Source organism: Bolinopsis microptera, chromosome 9, assembly GCF_026151205.1.
Source record: "Bolinopsis microptera isolate Bmic1 chromosome 9, MBARI_Bmic_1.0, whole genome shotgun sequence".
Lineage (NCBI taxonomy): Eukaryota > Metazoa > Ctenophora > Tentaculata > Lobata > Bolinopsidae > Bolinopsis > Bolinopsis microptera.
This window is the reverse complement of record NC_087080.1, coordinates 3,723,616-3,739,774: the sequence shown is the minus strand read 5'-3', so window position 1 is coordinate 3,739,774 and position 16,159 is coordinate 3,723,616. Positions and strand designations below refer to the sequence as shown.

Sequence of the window (16,159 nt, the reverse complement as noted above, 5' to 3'; positions counted from 1 at the left end):
CTGGGCCTCTTGATAGCTGGGTAACAGGATCTCCGGTTTAGGTGGGTTTTTCGTGGAGTGTTTCTTGTGCTTCGGGGAGGCAGGGGGAGGTGCAAATCTCGTCACGTGACCTGATTCTTTGTCCTCCGAACTGTAGCCCTTCGAGATCTTGGATTTACCGCTCTGCTGCGAATCGTTATGGCTGCTCTTTGAGCTTCCTAAATTTTTGAAAAAGTTAATGAGACCCATCGTCTTGGGAGCCGGATCATGTTTTGGACTCTTGTTCTTGTTAAAGACACTCTTCCAAACGGGCCGGATTTTCTTTTTCTTAGAAAATTGTCTCCGTCCAAACGGCACTTCCGGCAGTGCAACCTTACTGTGTTTGCCACCACTAGCTCTCCTTTTGTGCATCTTGTTGTTGCCTGGATCGAAGAGGACCAGAGTGCTGTGAACCGAGAGCTCGTCTAGTGCTTTCATCTCGTCGTGCTCATTCAGTCGAGCCAACTCTTGTAGTAGCGCCGGGTTGGTAATATCGGGAGAACGCACCTCCAACGGGCTGTGAAGGAACCGGTGTTAGATTTACAGGCCATAACATTTCTGGTCCGTCAAGAGTTGTTGTGGTGCTGTTTGCTGATCATGGAGTGTCATTTTTCCACCTTTTTGTACATAATTTAAAATCAAATATTTTCCGCCGACTTTTCGGTGACAAAAGATCAAACGGAGTTTCTAATAGTCTTTTCCGTGTCTTAGGAGTCAAAGTCTCCTTGTCACTGTCTGTGTCAGTTACATCGTTGTCCGACTCAGAGCTAATATACCACGTCGTTCTGGACTTGGAAATTGCTTTGCTTTTTGAAGGTTTGGGCAAAGTGCTGCTATTATAAGGTGTTGGTGGTAATAATTGTTTGCCCACACATTCGTTGATGCGGCTGGTACTCGTGTTCCGTTTGTGTCTTCGTAGCGTCCGTCTTCGTAAACTTGAGGTAATTAATTTGATCAGTCCGAAGGCCAAAGTTAAGTGGCAGAGGGTTAATTGCTGGTATATTTTAAAATAGACATTCAAGCGCCCTACATAAAATTTACCTTTTTTTTTAAAAAGTCAAATAAAACCCCTTTCCGGCTTTTTTCAGGGGGGCCCCGGAAAAAAATTTTCCCGTAATTATGGGTTTTTTAAGTTCCCAAAAAATTCAAAGTTTTTTACCTTTGAACTGAATTTTAAATACCCCCACCCCTTTCAACAAAATGGGAAAAATTTTTTTCCCTTTTTGGGGCCGCCTTTTAACCAAAATCAAATTTTTGGGGTAACCGAAAAAGTCTAAAACCCAAAAAAACCTGAATTAAAAGTATTAACCAGGTTTTTTAAAAAAAGAAACTAATTCGGGGGAAACTGGCGAAAAGTTTTTCCTACCTCCCCCGCATCCCCTCCCACAATTAACAGCCCCGGGTCGGTTTTTTTCAAAATTGGGGTTATAAATTTCCCAGTGACTTTTCCCCAAACCGATTATAAAAGTTGAGTAATTTTTATAATTAGAGCAGCGTAAAACTTCAAAGGGGGGGGGCCTATCCCCCGAAAAAAAGGGGGAGCGAGAAACAAAAAACAAAAACCTTTTTCGGCCATTATTGGGTTTTACAAATTTAAAAAATTTTGAAAACAAGCAAGAAAAACCGAATTTTTTAAGTATTAAGCCCGTCATTTAATTTGGGGGCCCCAGGCGTAAAAACAAAAACCCTCTCCCTAATTTCAGGGGTTTCCAATGTTTCTTAAAAATTCTAATAGTTTTAATGAACTTTTCCGCCTCTTTTTGTGAAAATTTTAAACTCTCAGTGTTCGGGTCCCATGTCGGGCGCGTCCCCAGGCAAACCCAAATTTTTTACCCGATAAACCGGGCTCCCTCGAGCATCCGGGCCGAAAAAAAAATGAGGGGTAGTTTTAAGACCAAGATTTTGTTTTTTTAAATTTTACTTTTTTCCCATTACTAAATAAACCACTATTTTCCCCGGGCCCCCTATTTTTTTACTTTGACCCCCGAAATTAAAATTTTAATTTTAATTGCCTCATTTTGCCCCAAAAAGTTTCCCCGTCTTTTAAATTTAAAAGAAAAACCAAATGGGGGGTTTTATTTGATTTGGGCGAAAAACCGGCCTTTTCAAATTTTTTTAAAAATCCCCCTCCAAAACCCCCAAAAAAAAATGGGGAAACCTTGGAAAATTGGGGCCTTTTAAACAGGTTGTATCCAAAAATTTAAAATGTAAAAAACTAATAATCGGGGAAATTTGAAAAAAAATTAAAAAATTGAAACACCCCCGCCCCCGGTTCGCGCACCCAAACCCCTTTCAAAAATTAAAATTTTTTGTTGGGGAAAACAATTTGTTTAAAAACGGGGGGGGGGGATGGGGGGGGGGGTTTCTAAAATCGTTCAAAATCATGATAGTTGTGTAAGTGAACATTACCTTGCTCTCTTTTCAAGATTAGAGGATAATGTTTCACTTAACTAACTATCATGATGTATCAAGGGAATCCCAGTGGTACAGGATTGGTCTAGGCGCTCCCACTCGTCTAACTCAGAGCTATTCTTATTCATCTCAGATAAATCCGGACGAGGTCCATCGACGCGATCCGGTACCAGATATATATATCGAACCGCGGTCGCGCTAGTTCTAAGTAAAGCTATCTAGCTTAGTCTAGTTCTATCATGCGGATTTTGCGCCACGGAAATCACGATGTTTGTTGGCGCGTATTACAGTAAGTATATGAAATTCCACTATCTGTCAGCAATGTGGCCGACGCCCAGGTTCTGATTTGTTTACTCTGCAACCTCAACGCAAATTAATTTAACCGTTAATTAGAACACATCATAATTTGGAATGCTCCCAAAAACCGCAACAATTACATCAGACGAGTCGTAACTTTAGATAATCTACATTACGTACATGGTAGACGACATAACGCGGTGGTAGGTGTCATTAAGGGTGTTATTTAGGGCGAAACGACAGTGCGGCGGGTATTTACAATTTTTGAAAGGTCCGCTCCACATCGCTGCAACCTACTCAAAGGAAAAGCCATATCAGCTGATTGCCGTCGCTTTCTTCTAGAATCCAGGAAAAATTTGTCCCATCGACAAAGGAATTTGCCACAATTTGTGCTGTACTGAACAGCTATTGAACATGAATAATACAGCGCTGTGAATCTGCCGAGTGTTGCAATTATCTAGCTATTATTAATTCACATACAGAGGAATGTGCACTTAAGTGTGCACCCCAATTTCACATACACTGTCGCTCACTGCATGCAGCACTTAGCACACATACACTGCGTGCTGCTATCAATTAAATGTATTAGCACTTGACAAGAGAAAGTGTACCACCCTGTTAAAACCTGTTATCTTTCTGCCCACTTTCTAGTACACAGCACTGAACTGGACAGGGGACGTGTTTTTAACATGCTGTTTAACAACAATTGGACTGAAAGTGTGTGTGTGTGTGTTTTCTCGGACTGTATTTCAGGTTCTTTTGCTTGGTCAGTGGTACTCTATGAATACAACTTATTTGACAACTGGACAGTACATATGATGTACAGATGGTCACAGAACACAGCATTAATTGTGGTAATACAGGGTTTGTGTAAGTTGTCCTGTAGATGCTCCTTGTAAATGTTCAATATTCCCAGGGAGCCATTCCACAATTAGTGTTTTTAGTGGTGGATCGCACCGTTACACATAACTCTAACACCTAGAGAAATCGTATCTGTAATAACGGATTAACCCTTATTTGTGCAGAAATGTGCATTAAATCTTACCCTGCAGCCTCACCATATTATAAACATCCAGAACCTTCTTAAATATTAGATTGATGATGATCTTATGCCGACGCACAGTAAACATTTTCATTATAAGTGAACGGTTTTTAGCTTAGTATGAGCGAACCTTGTTAATAGTTTGCATACCATCCCCATATTTCACATACCAAACCACTTACATAACGCATTGAAATTATTAGGGTGTGAATTGTGGATGACCAAATCCGGACGAAATACGTGGAGGAAACCGTACGTGAACTTTACCGCTGTTAAATGTGACCTAATATCTCTGACGTAAAATGTCACTTGATTTACTTAGCAGATTAGACTTAAGAAGGGTGAGATACGAGTCACAATATATAGATATTATATATTGTGCAATTGTGTAATGCAATATTAGAAGTTTCTAGTATCTAACACAGCCCTGCGTTTTGAGTTCTGCTGTAACGAGCAGCTGGTATGCTATGTATTCTCAGCGAGATATCTGTCACGACACGCAAATAATCGCATATTTCGCCGCATCCTGGCAGGAGTATAGAACGTGACAATGTGTTGACACGGCGACCAGAGGAAGACCACCCTGGCAAGCCTGAACCAGCCCGGACTTGACGTCAACTCGGAGAGACGGAGCAACCTTCCTTACCTGACAGCAAGCTTTAGCCAAGTCCAGAAACTGAGGCGGGCAACCCTCGCACGACCTCACGGTAAAGTCATCAAAGTCCACTTCAAAGCTGATGGTGCGGATGACAGAAGTTTCAGGGTCAGCCTCGCACCGGCCAATCATCTCACACAGGATTATACCGTAGGAGAAAACATCAGCTTTCTTGTTGTATTGCTTCCCTGTGAAGTGTAAAGAGTATTATATAAGGGGGAGAAGCCGGTGTGTCGGTATCTAGTTCAGACATATAATTAATATATACGCTAACTTTCGTAAATATATGGTATGACGTTCAGGAATGGAAGACATGCATGTTAGAGAGAGTAGAGACTTGAGATTATATGAAATATTCAACAAGTGCCTAACACCTAACGACTTTAAATAGCAAAACTTAAATAACAAAACTTTACAAACCCATAAAATAACTTTTACACATCTTTAAATGTTTAAACCTTAATAAGGTGCATATAACGTAAAACCCTCCAATAAATAGGATTTAAAGTGCGAGAGTGTCAATAAAGTGCTGTGCTTACCCATGATGACTTCAGGTGCCATCCAATCCACACTTCCTACTTGGGACAAAGTTCTTTCCTTCATCTTCATGTCCTTGGCAAGTCCAAAGTCTGAGATCAAGGCTTCCACTTGAACATCGTCTGCAGCTTCCGCGATCCTCAGCAGTATATTCTGAGGAATGTAAGGAATTTACCAGACACGAGCACGCACATCTTGTGTTTTTTACTGCATATATATTATGTAAGTGTGTTTCTGTCCAGACGAAAATTACTGTACCAAATATCACTGGAGCATGAATATTTTATAATTTTGGAGTGAATTCTGAAGAAAAATTCGGGGAAAAAATTACCCGCGGTAAATTTGAGATTTGCGGTAGATCGGGTATTTACTGTATCACTGGAGCATGAATATTTTATGTTTTAGGTGAATTAATCCCAGCAGGCTGGATGGAGAGTGCGAATGTATTTAAGTGCCTCACAACTTTTATAACACGCTCATCTCTGCCATTAAAACTTCCAAAACATTCACACTTTGTATACTCGATGGGCAAAGCCTTAAAAACAGCAATGCCTTTCGATGTCCATGCTCGGCCCATTTTGACCAAGAGTTGAAGAATAAATGGGCAATAGGGTTACTCAATACTCCCCCCCACCCCCCCCTATGTGACAAATACATGAACAAATATGACAAATATTTGAAAATCCCATTGTTGACGTTGCGTGCGGCGCAGAAACACACGCTTATCAACTAAGCTTACCGAACTAGTAAGATCCCGGTGCATGATGTTGTGGTTGTGCAGGTATTTCATTCCATTGGAAATGTTGGAAGCGATCGTAAACCGTGTTATCCAAGGTATTTCAATACTTTCGTTCATAAGGAAATCCTCTAGCGTACCTCCATTTATGAACTGAAAGGAAAATGTTTAAAAGTTGATCTGGCACATGGAAATCTTTCAGTCTGGTAGCTCGAGGATATAATATCTAAATTTTGTGGTAAATTTTAAACAGCCAGTTAAGATTTGCTTAACCCTGGTACACTATATCTGCATGTCTGCTGAAATCTTAACACTAATCCTAACGAAGACCATTCTAACCGAAACTCAGCACTAATGTGGGCACAGCTTACTTCCCTGACGTCATAGTGTTTATTATAAACTGTACAGTAACACTGCAGTTTATAATAAACAGACTAATCACACCGAGATTTGACGGTTTGCAGTAACAATCTCTAATTTGACGGGCCAGAAATCGAGCAGTAATTCTGACTCTATGTTACAGTACACAAAATCTCTCAAGTCTCCACCCATCGGGGGAGGGCCGGGGGGATTACAATGGTGAAAAATGGTGAAAGATTTTATGGCGAATCGAATATCCAAAAGGTAAGATTTCACCATTTTTCACCATTGGAACCCCCCACCCCTCATCTCCACCAACCATCTCCACGCATTCCTCACTTACATAGGACCTTTACCATCTTTATCACATTTACAACGCTGTATTTCGTGCGGCCTAAGGACTCCTTTAAAAAGACATGTCCCACAAACCACATGAGGCAACTTTAATCCCTTTCCACTTCATGTTAATATGTTTAACACCTTTAAGAACAAACTGATTTAATTTTAAGTGAGTTACAATAAAGTTTTTATCCCAAAACAGGTGGTCTAAGGGAGTTTATCACGGTCAATGAAGCGGTCAATGGTTCAAAAATATAGTTGTTACTTTGTTAGTGACGCAAAAACTTTAGAGTGTTAATGAGGGCCACGCCCCCTCAATTCAGACTGGGATTAGTGGGCTAGTATTTTATACATGTTGTGACCTATTTTTGTTTGATGATCGGGAAACATTACGTGCGACAATGATCTCGCTAAGTCGTAGTTCGTACTGCTGCTGTTGTTTACTGTTACAACGCTGACTAGCCTGTAATACAATGGTTTTGAGTTACTCAGTAATTCAGATCTACTACTGTGGTGTTGGCAGATGTTTTATTCTGTTTACTGTTTAGTATTAGTTTTCATCATGCACCGGCACCCCCAAGGTTTTGTATGTCGGAGAAACAACAATGATTGAGTTTTGAAGATCATTTCTCTTTTTACTAACTTCGTCCAAAGTTTTTCTTTCCATAACTATGAAGTCTACACTGTGGAGAGTTGTGTGAGTGTCTTTATTAAGATAACCAGAGGTTTAATACAATAATACTAGTTAATTGCAGAGTTAACTTCTATTTTTAGTCACACCGGTGCGTTGTGGTGTTAATTGTTAGTTCATACTTCATACTCTCTTTTGTTCTGTACATACTCAGTTCTAGTTCTATATTATTGTCACCATGTGTTACATTTTACTGATTCATGGTTTGACCATGACCAGTAGTTGTTGGGAAATAAGCCGCTAAAACACGCCCACTTTTGTTAAAATCTTTTACTGTACATTTATTTTAACAGTTACTGGGCTCCTCTAGGGCTCTATTTAACTATCGTGACAACATATTAAATCATATTGTGTAAACCTTTTAAACTTGATTTTATTATAAGCCTGACGTACTTTGTACTGTATTGAGGCCCTTACAGAGTATTAATCAAATTCTTGAGTAGCTGAAGGATCGTATTTGTAGGAGTAAAATACGGCACTATACAGTATACCCGCTATACAGTAATTATACTAGTAGTAATTATACTAGTGCCCCAAATCTTGTTGCCTAATCATCAAGTCATTCAAAAGTAAGTAAGTAATAATATAGAATTCAGATGACAGCGTCCGAGATGGCTGATTTTCGCTAGATTTATTTATTGTAAAGCCAGATATCTCAAGTGAATCATACATCTGACATACTTCACAAATAAGTTCACTCATTCAGTAGTGACCTAGTTACTTATTCTTGCTGTTTTGACATCTTTAGAAAACAATACATACTTAAGTTAATGTATTGAAACAGTACAGCTGTAGTTGAAGAATTCAAGGCAAAAGGTCATATACTTAGAACATAACTTATCAAATTGAGGCCCTAAGACAACCTTTGAGGCTGTGCGAATAGGCGAACGGCATGTCATTATCATAGCACCCGGCATGCTTTAAGAATCTGACAATCTCCGTGTACAGACAATATTAAATCCTTTACAGCTCAGAGTGTAAAATTGCCGTCACCTTTAGAAGTTTAGAGTACGACTTTGACAATAATTACTGGAAACCACTATATTAACCATGTTAAACTAAGCGGTGAAGACGAATAACCTGCTGCTAATAACCATGCTTGAGTTCACCATTCTGGCCTCTTCGTTGTTTAATTTGCCGTTCCTCTCATGGAACTTTGGTCGGTGTCTACTGTCTAATAAGGATAGAGTTGATCCAGATTTATGAAATTGTGTTTGATTATTTGTTACATGATGTGTTGTTGATTACTGACGGGGAAAGGCTTTAAGATTGCAGTGCTACTGAATTTAGTGACTACATTGCATTGTTATTACAGTTTTAGAAGGCGGGGTTTATTTTTGGAGAAAATTGCGAGCGGCTATCCGAAATATTAAATATTAAGTGTCGGTGTATCACAAGGTTATTACAAATGCCATTATAGATTCTTTGTCACCAAGCTCCTTTCATATATATTCCTATGATTGATTGAACTTTAATACGCTTCGTAGTCATTAAAAGAACTCTTGCCTGTTAAATGCAACAGTAATCCTACTTTACAGAAAGCATCACCAAAGGCTTTAAATCTAGGGCGGCAGCATTTTGACGAATTCCTGAAATATTTATAAGGCCCGGGTTTGCCTTAGAATTACAGCAGCCCGACAAAGTGTCTTATGACTGTCTATTTAGTCTTTAACTCAAGTTCTATATCGCATTTTGAATTAAATTTGAATATTTATTCTGAGTAGAGAGCACATAATGACATAAGTCTACACTGAGAAATCGTGTCAAGCTCCTATTAACTTTCTGCTATCCCAGCAACTCTTAATTAAATCGATATTATATTAATTAGTAATTATATCTATACTAATAATCTCAAGATGTGTGTTCATTCGTTCGTTCGCGTGTAATTTCCTAACGGCTTAATCAAGAAAACAGGGTGAGTTGAAAATAATGTGTGGATTGTAAAAAATGATAAATATTTTTATGAAGGAGTAAACATGTGAGGGGCACTCAGAATTAAATTGTGGTCTGTTTGGAATGAGCGAGTTCATACTTTCGCACCGCTTTAACTACGAAAATGTTTTCGTTCATACTTTTGCATTTCAACTGCGATAGTGAAGTCCCAGCTGCAGTAGGCACGGGTTATACTAGTAGAAACATATTTACAGTTAAGAATTAAGTGAGCTACAACGACTAGCGGACTAGAGGTTTACCAAGTTGAAAGTAAAGTTATTTAAGATATAGATTGTAGATGTTAACTAAATGTTAATAACTAAATGTATAGAAGTATAGTATTTACTAACCTCAAGTAGCGGATACAGCTGGCCCTTATCCGTAACACAGCACCCCAAAAACCTGAAACATTATTAAAGTTCAGCGATCTGGAACTTGTAGCTTAATACACACTTTATCATGAGAGTATAGTTATTGTTGAGTACAGCAAGCGCTTTATAAATGAGTCGTTAATGGTTGTTTTTCAGCGTACAATATGATGAAAACTGTTTTGCAAAGTTTTTTGAAAACCAAAAGTTTTAGCTTTTTAGGCAATATGTTTGTTTGTAAATCTTGCATAAATGCGGCTAAAATCGAAATGTATTGCATGTATTCAACATTGCGGTTTAATGTTGAATGTTTATTCATATTGAAATGGTTCTACCGAATGTAAGAATTATTCGTCATTTCGCCTACCAGGAAAGCTCTAAATCTTGTTTTTGGCGTTTTTGTAAGGTAAAGGTTTGAAGCTATAGTTCTATTCTCAACATACCAGAAAATAAATAATCGCAGAGTATTCAAGATTTATTTGCTTTCAATTATGTAATGTCCGTCAGCAGCGGCCATAATCCCGCAATTGACCCATTCTAACGTGCTAACTTTTAAAGAGTGATATCTTCAGTCGGTCTAGTTAATGAATATTGTTACCCAATCTCTTTTAACAACTATTTTAACACGTGCAAGCTGCAGGCAGGGTAGTAATGACATAAACCAGTGCAGCACTCTCCCGAAAATAACAAGGTCCATTTAATCAACAACACCTGACGACGGTTAATATCGTATGCTTTTAGAAAAGCTTCTGAAACGAAATCTTTATCGTATTAATGTTTCCATCGCCTCCCTAAATTAATAGAGACCAGACTCAAGGCAGCTGTATCTCATCTTCATAGCTCGTTAAGTTCCTCTCATCCAATATAGTACTGGACAGCAGTAGTTAACGTTTTATATCACTGAATAATCACTGACCCGGCCTCTGCCAAACACAATCCTCCACTTTAACCATTTACTAGGTCTTAACATGGTTTATTTTGTCTATATTTTGGTTGACCACCCACAAATATCTGTCATCACACACTCAGATCTGCAACATAGCTATTTCAGGTATGCGCAACATGTTTATAGTTTATAGTACCGCAGATAGTCAACTCTAAATATAACTACTCTCTATAACTATCCAACATAGCTGAGAGAGTGACCAAACAAATCTCCCTTGTAGGGGTTGTAGTGAACGTCTAGATCTGTGATCTGTATCCTGATGTTACATGTCGTTATGATATCTTATAGATATTTACTGTAATATATATAAGTTTGTTTGAGTATTTTATTAGCGTGTACCTATGAAATGTAGCACTACAATATGTTGTTTAAACTTGTCTGTTCAAATGTATATCTTACACTCTACAACAAACATGTTGTTAATGTGTTGTGTGAAATAGAAACAATAGTATTGTCGGAATTTTTAAATCAAGCTGGATGGAAAATGGAAATACTACATGTGCTCAACAAATTTTCACAACAACAATTTGTATGGTTACAAACATGATATTTTTCTTGGAATTGTAGTTAGCCAAGAATATTAAGTAATGTTGTCTGTCTGTACAAGAGGTGTCTGTGCAAGAGTGTTAGGTTGTTATAGACGACTGACAGTTCTGGAGTCGCGAATCGATAATTATAACTGTGCTGTTATTAAAATTTCCGGTTTCATTTTAACCTATTATTCGGCTTCTCACTTAGTCGTCTCCAGAAAAGAGCCTCGTTAAATCAAAGTGTCAACTGTCACTTTTATTTGTAACATTACATTTATTTGTTACATTCTCTACTCATTTCACAATGTATATATATTTAATGGTAATAACTTGAATTTTGGTTGGGGAAGGGAATAAATACACAGGGTTAGTTAGGCTCTTAAAATCTACAATTTAATCATCTTCTGAGAACCTCCTCAAATTATTAGTTATTTAAACAGTGTTAAGTATTAAAACATAGTGTCAGTCAGTTTGACAGTTTGTCAGTTTGTCAGTTTGTCAGTTTGTCAGTGTACCCACCTCACAATATTAGGATGGTGGAGTGTCCTCATTATCTCCACCTCATTTAAAGTAAGCTGCTCTCCTTGTATAGTTCCACTGCTGACACCTGCTTTGGACGTCTTTAACACCATAACATTGTCACCACTCGTTATCTGTAATAGTAGTACGTGAGCCTACTGTTTTATGTGAATCAAATACACAAGAAGTTTATGTAATGTAATAATATATTATATGATATGTATAATGTAATCATGTCAACAATCAACGTGACAATTTAGATTGTTGATTTATAATATCGAGTTGATAAAATCATTTATTTATTGAAATTATTAAAATGAAAGAATGTGGCAGCAGGACATACAGTAATCCTTAAGTAAACGTATACAGTATGTATAGTCAGTAACGTATCAAAATAAACTTCGTGTCATATTACACCAAATAGACCCTGAAGTCTAGTATTTTGTAACGTATATTAATATAAATTCTGCGGATATATCGTGTGTAAAGTACAGCCTTGATTGTAAAGAAATGTTAATATTAGATGCACGACAGGGAGATATTTGCCAAATACTTAATCATAGCACCAAAAATGTAAGTGCCACATAAATCATCGCACACCACAGTAATGCAGGATAACATAAAAACCTAACAAATCGTACCAAATCTCACAACACAGCACTTCACACGTGACACCACGTGACACCACATGCCCATACACGTGACCTTACAACCTTACAAATATATGACACGTCAACGAGTCAGCAGGGGGATACAGGACCATGGGTGAGTGTGTATCCCAGAAAACCTTACACAGTCCATAACAAGATAACACGCCAATATATTATATAACACCAGTTATACTGACGAGTTGCTCTGAGTGTTATCTCCACTCCTTAATATCCACTACCCATACTGCTAAGTGTTACAGATACACAATACACATTATATACAGGGCATCTTAAGCTACATTTACACAGCATGAATCATGATGAATGTACAATGAACTGGATGGTTCACTCACAAACACAGATGGTTGCGGTATGTTAAGATTTCACTCCAGGTGGTTGCGGTATGTTAAGATTTCACTCCAGATGGTAGCGGTATGTTAAGATTTCACTCCAAGTGGTAGCAGTATCTTTAGATTTAACTCCAGGTGGTTGCAGTATGTTAGGATTTTACTCCAGGTGGTTGCTGTATGTTAAGATTTCACTCCAAGTAGTTGCGGTATGTTAAGATTTCACTCCAAGTGGTTGCGGAATGTTAAGATTTCACTCCGCGTGGTTGCGGTATGTTACGATATCACTCCAGGTGGTTCCGGTATGTTGCGATATGCTGGGTAGGACCGGCAACAATGGCTAATTACGGCAGCTCCGTTAGTCCGCAGCTAATGAAATATTCATGACATGATTGGCGAGGCCGTCAAGTAAGCGAGTAGAGAGGAGAGAGAGAATAAAAGAGGAGATTACCATGGTAGAGGAGACTAAGCACACTAAAAGGAGGAGGCAATGTACAATAATACAGACACACACGTCACAGATGTCATATACCACTCGTTGTAAGGAAACACTGAAGATAACAGCAAATCTCCCTATAGCTGGTTGAAGAGTCGGTTCTGGAGATGAGATGTACGATTATACTGGCGGTGCTGGTCAGCCTGGCGTACAGCACTTGCTTCTTTAACGGAGAGATGTGCGATCAGAAATACGGTTGTAGCTACGGCTGTTACAATGTAGGTTTCAGTTATAATGTTCTGGAATTTTCGGCGCATTTTTTCATATCAGTGGTCTCATAAGCTGTGAACCACATATTTTCGCCAATTATCATTCAACAAGATCCTTGCAGTAAGTCATGTAAATACCTTGCAGTAACTTATATTCAAATATTCTCAATAATATTGCTTTTCAACTACTTATAACTTCTACAAATCTCCTGATAATAACCCCACCTCAGCAAAAGTGCTGGAAGCAGTGTAACAGACACCCGGGCAACCTGTGGACTAAACCGGAGACTCACTGTTCGGACAGGTATTCCTGGAAGAAGGAGTGGTGCTTCATTAAAGGCAAAGACGGTCCGAGTAAGTGTTTAACTTCCAATTTTAATACTTTGCACTGTTTTACTTGGAAAACTGCACGTTGTGTTGAACTGCATGATAGTGGCACACTAGTTGCTTGTTAAGTTTTACTTTGGTTCTCCACTGGTTCCCTGGCTCAGTGACAAGTAATGGAGAAGGATGAAGATTTAGGTTTCATAAATATACATTAAAAAATAATATATACAGGGTGGGCCAAAAGTCAGTACCCATACGTTGGCCTTAATAGCTCCGCCGTGTTTTATATTTGAGAGCTGTTGCTTTGCAGATGGCATACTGTACTTACTGGTTCGAGGATTCCGTCGTCAAAATTTGAAAATTCTAATATTTTAGACCACGCCCATTCAATATTAAAACACCTATATTGTTTTCTCTGAACATGCTGAACGCCTAATTTTTTTCAGAGACGGTAGATTATCAAATGTTGCATATGATCTGAAAACATGAGGCAAAACGGATTAGAAATAACGAAGTTATCAAGCATTTTCTGTATCTCGTTAACAAAATTGACTGGGTGATTATGTGACACCGTGACACGACACCTTAATTGGGCACCCTTAACAATTCCCATAATGTTTAACGGGGTAGTTAACGGGGGCACCTTATCACGTGATTAGGTAAACCAATCACCTGATCACACGTAATGAATAAACTCGTTATGCTTCATATCTCGGTCATCTGAGAAGCTACAGTTCTAATTCTTTCAGGACAAACGTAATTCGAATGGCCAAACACAATTCAATAACATTTAGCTTGATCCGACTATCCAAACTATCAAATAAATGTAAAAATGAACCTCCATTTGAAAAAAATGAACGCGAATATTTTTCGAGTTGACAAATTCCTCGAACCAGTGGTGGTACTAAGTCATACCAGAAAGAAGTATTTAAATTGGGCACTCAGTGACTGAGCTATAAAGGCCAACGTATGGGTACTGACTTTTATAATAGGTGTTTAAAGGTGATTGATTCAGTGTCTTTTTCAGGGAAAAAAAGTAGAGTTTCCTGCTTTGAAAACGAAGACTGTAAAGATTATGGAGCAACGCCGCCCTGTGGTAGTTACTGCATCGGCATGTGATTACACTGTCAGATTGTACAACCAAGACTCATTTAACTGTACTTCTGTCTTATTTTAATATTTTGTTTATCATAATTTAGCCAAGTAATTGGTAAACAGTTTTACTAACTAGTTAATTAACCAACTAAGGCTTATAACTTTGTACTGTAGCGCACTTGTGATAAAATCCTTGCTTTTGGTTTTCTACCAACATAGTCTACAATCTTGACAATAAAAATGAGAGGGTTCTTTATTCACAGTTTTGTGATACAAGTTTTGCAACAACCCTTTGTCTTCAAACAAAGGGTTAACTTCATTACCAATCAACATGGTGACCATTAACAATAAACATTAAGGGCGTGTTTACAATTCACTCCAATCTGACTAACATGACCATATTACTGTATAAATCTAGACTCCAACAATTGTGTCATTATAAATATTAAACATTTCATGTAGATAGCATGTCTTGATAAAACAATGTTATATGATTTGTGGTTGCGTTGTAAACACAGCAGTGTAACCAAATTTACGACTCAACTGCTGGACAATATTTGTTAAATATTGTGATAAGTCCCAGTCACCAAAACAAACTTATAGATACATATCAGAAACGACAAAACAAAGAAATTGCAATAGTAATATACATGCAATATAATTGATCTTATCAAGTTGATAAAATCAACTTACAAATATTTAACATAGTCGACAAGAAGTTCTCACCTTAAATACCTCACCCCAAAACCCTTCCCCAATCAGCTCGTGTGTATACCTCACATCGTCAAATTTTATAGTCTCTAATCCCTGGTGTATGAGCGACCTGAAGAAACATGGATTAGTTTTATTTGATAAAACGTTTGTATTTGAGAAATTAAGTAGGTACTCATTTGAATTATGTACCTCCTGACTCGGTGAGAAGCTACTGTATTGGCGCAGCCTCCATTTCGGATCTATAGTGCATGTTCATTGTTCAAATTTATCCAATATGGACATCAAAAATAAGGAATACAAATATTTAAATCTAACCTCAATAAGTTGTCTTCTTTACGTCTTCTCTCTGGAAACTCAGCTGTTGGTTGTGCAGCCATTATATCTTACCCTATCCATTATCAGAACAGCACTAAACCATTCCTATACAAAAAAGCGGTTATTTGACAACTCAGCAAAGTTTCATCTAGATAACAGACCAAATCAATCAGGCCCAGTTTTGCTAAATCACAAATTCAAAGCTGAATGGGACTCAATTTGTTCCAGTCCAACACAGAGATCAATGCATAGAATTGGTCCAATCTGAACCTCATTTCCATTGGTGGGCTAGCTGTTCAATTGATTGCCTGGGTCTATCGATTGGAGTCCTGCTGACTCCACTATTTGAAATTATGGCATCTACACTGCAGGGGGATCACTCTAAGATCTACAGCATCTAAACTGTATCAAATCATCATATTACAACGCATGAGTGACGGTTTAGAAAGTTTGCTACGAGACAATCAGTGTGGGTTTAGAAAGAACAGATCATGCATTGATCAGATTTATTCACTCCGCACTATTATACATAACTGCATTGAATATAATCTCCCCCTGTATGTAAATTTTGTGGACTTCAAGGCAGCTTTTGATTCTATCGACAGGAATTATATTTGGAAAGCT

General features: G+C 38.1%; 3 protein-coding genes across 3 annotated transcripts in view; 1 reads left to right on the top strand and 2 right to left on the bottom strand.

The window, feature by feature from the left end:
- The window catches only part of LOC134820740 (muscle M-line assembly protein unc-89-like), a 204,831-nt gene that overhangs the window by 29,246 nt on the left and 159,426 nt on the right, over positions 1-16,159 (bottom strand). The window lies entirely within an intron of this gene.
- LOC134821086 (dual specificity testis-specific protein kinase 2-like) lies at positions 467-15,643 on the bottom strand. Its single transcript, XM_063831754.1, has 8 exons — positions 15,536-15,643; positions 15,233-15,329; positions 11,383-11,516; positions 9,370-9,421; positions 5,701-5,850; positions 4,964-5,114; positions 4,416-4,612; positions 467-535 (listed from the first exon to the last, which is right to left on the bottom strand). Exons 1-8 carry the CDS (start codon positions 15,595-15,597, stop codon positions 467-469), a joined length of 912 nt encoding a protein of 303 aa, XP_063687824.1. The 5' UTR covers positions 15,598-15,643.
- On the top strand, positions 12,963-14,654 carry LOC134821258 (uncharacterized). The gene is made up of 3 exons (XM_063831971.1): positions 12,963-13,093; positions 13,315-13,438; positions 14,439-14,654. Exons 1-3 carry the CDS (start codon positions 12,983-12,985, stop codon positions 14,528-14,530), a joined length of 327 nt encoding a protein of 108 aa, XP_063688041.1. The 5' UTR covers positions 12,963-12,982; the 3' UTR covers positions 14,531-14,654.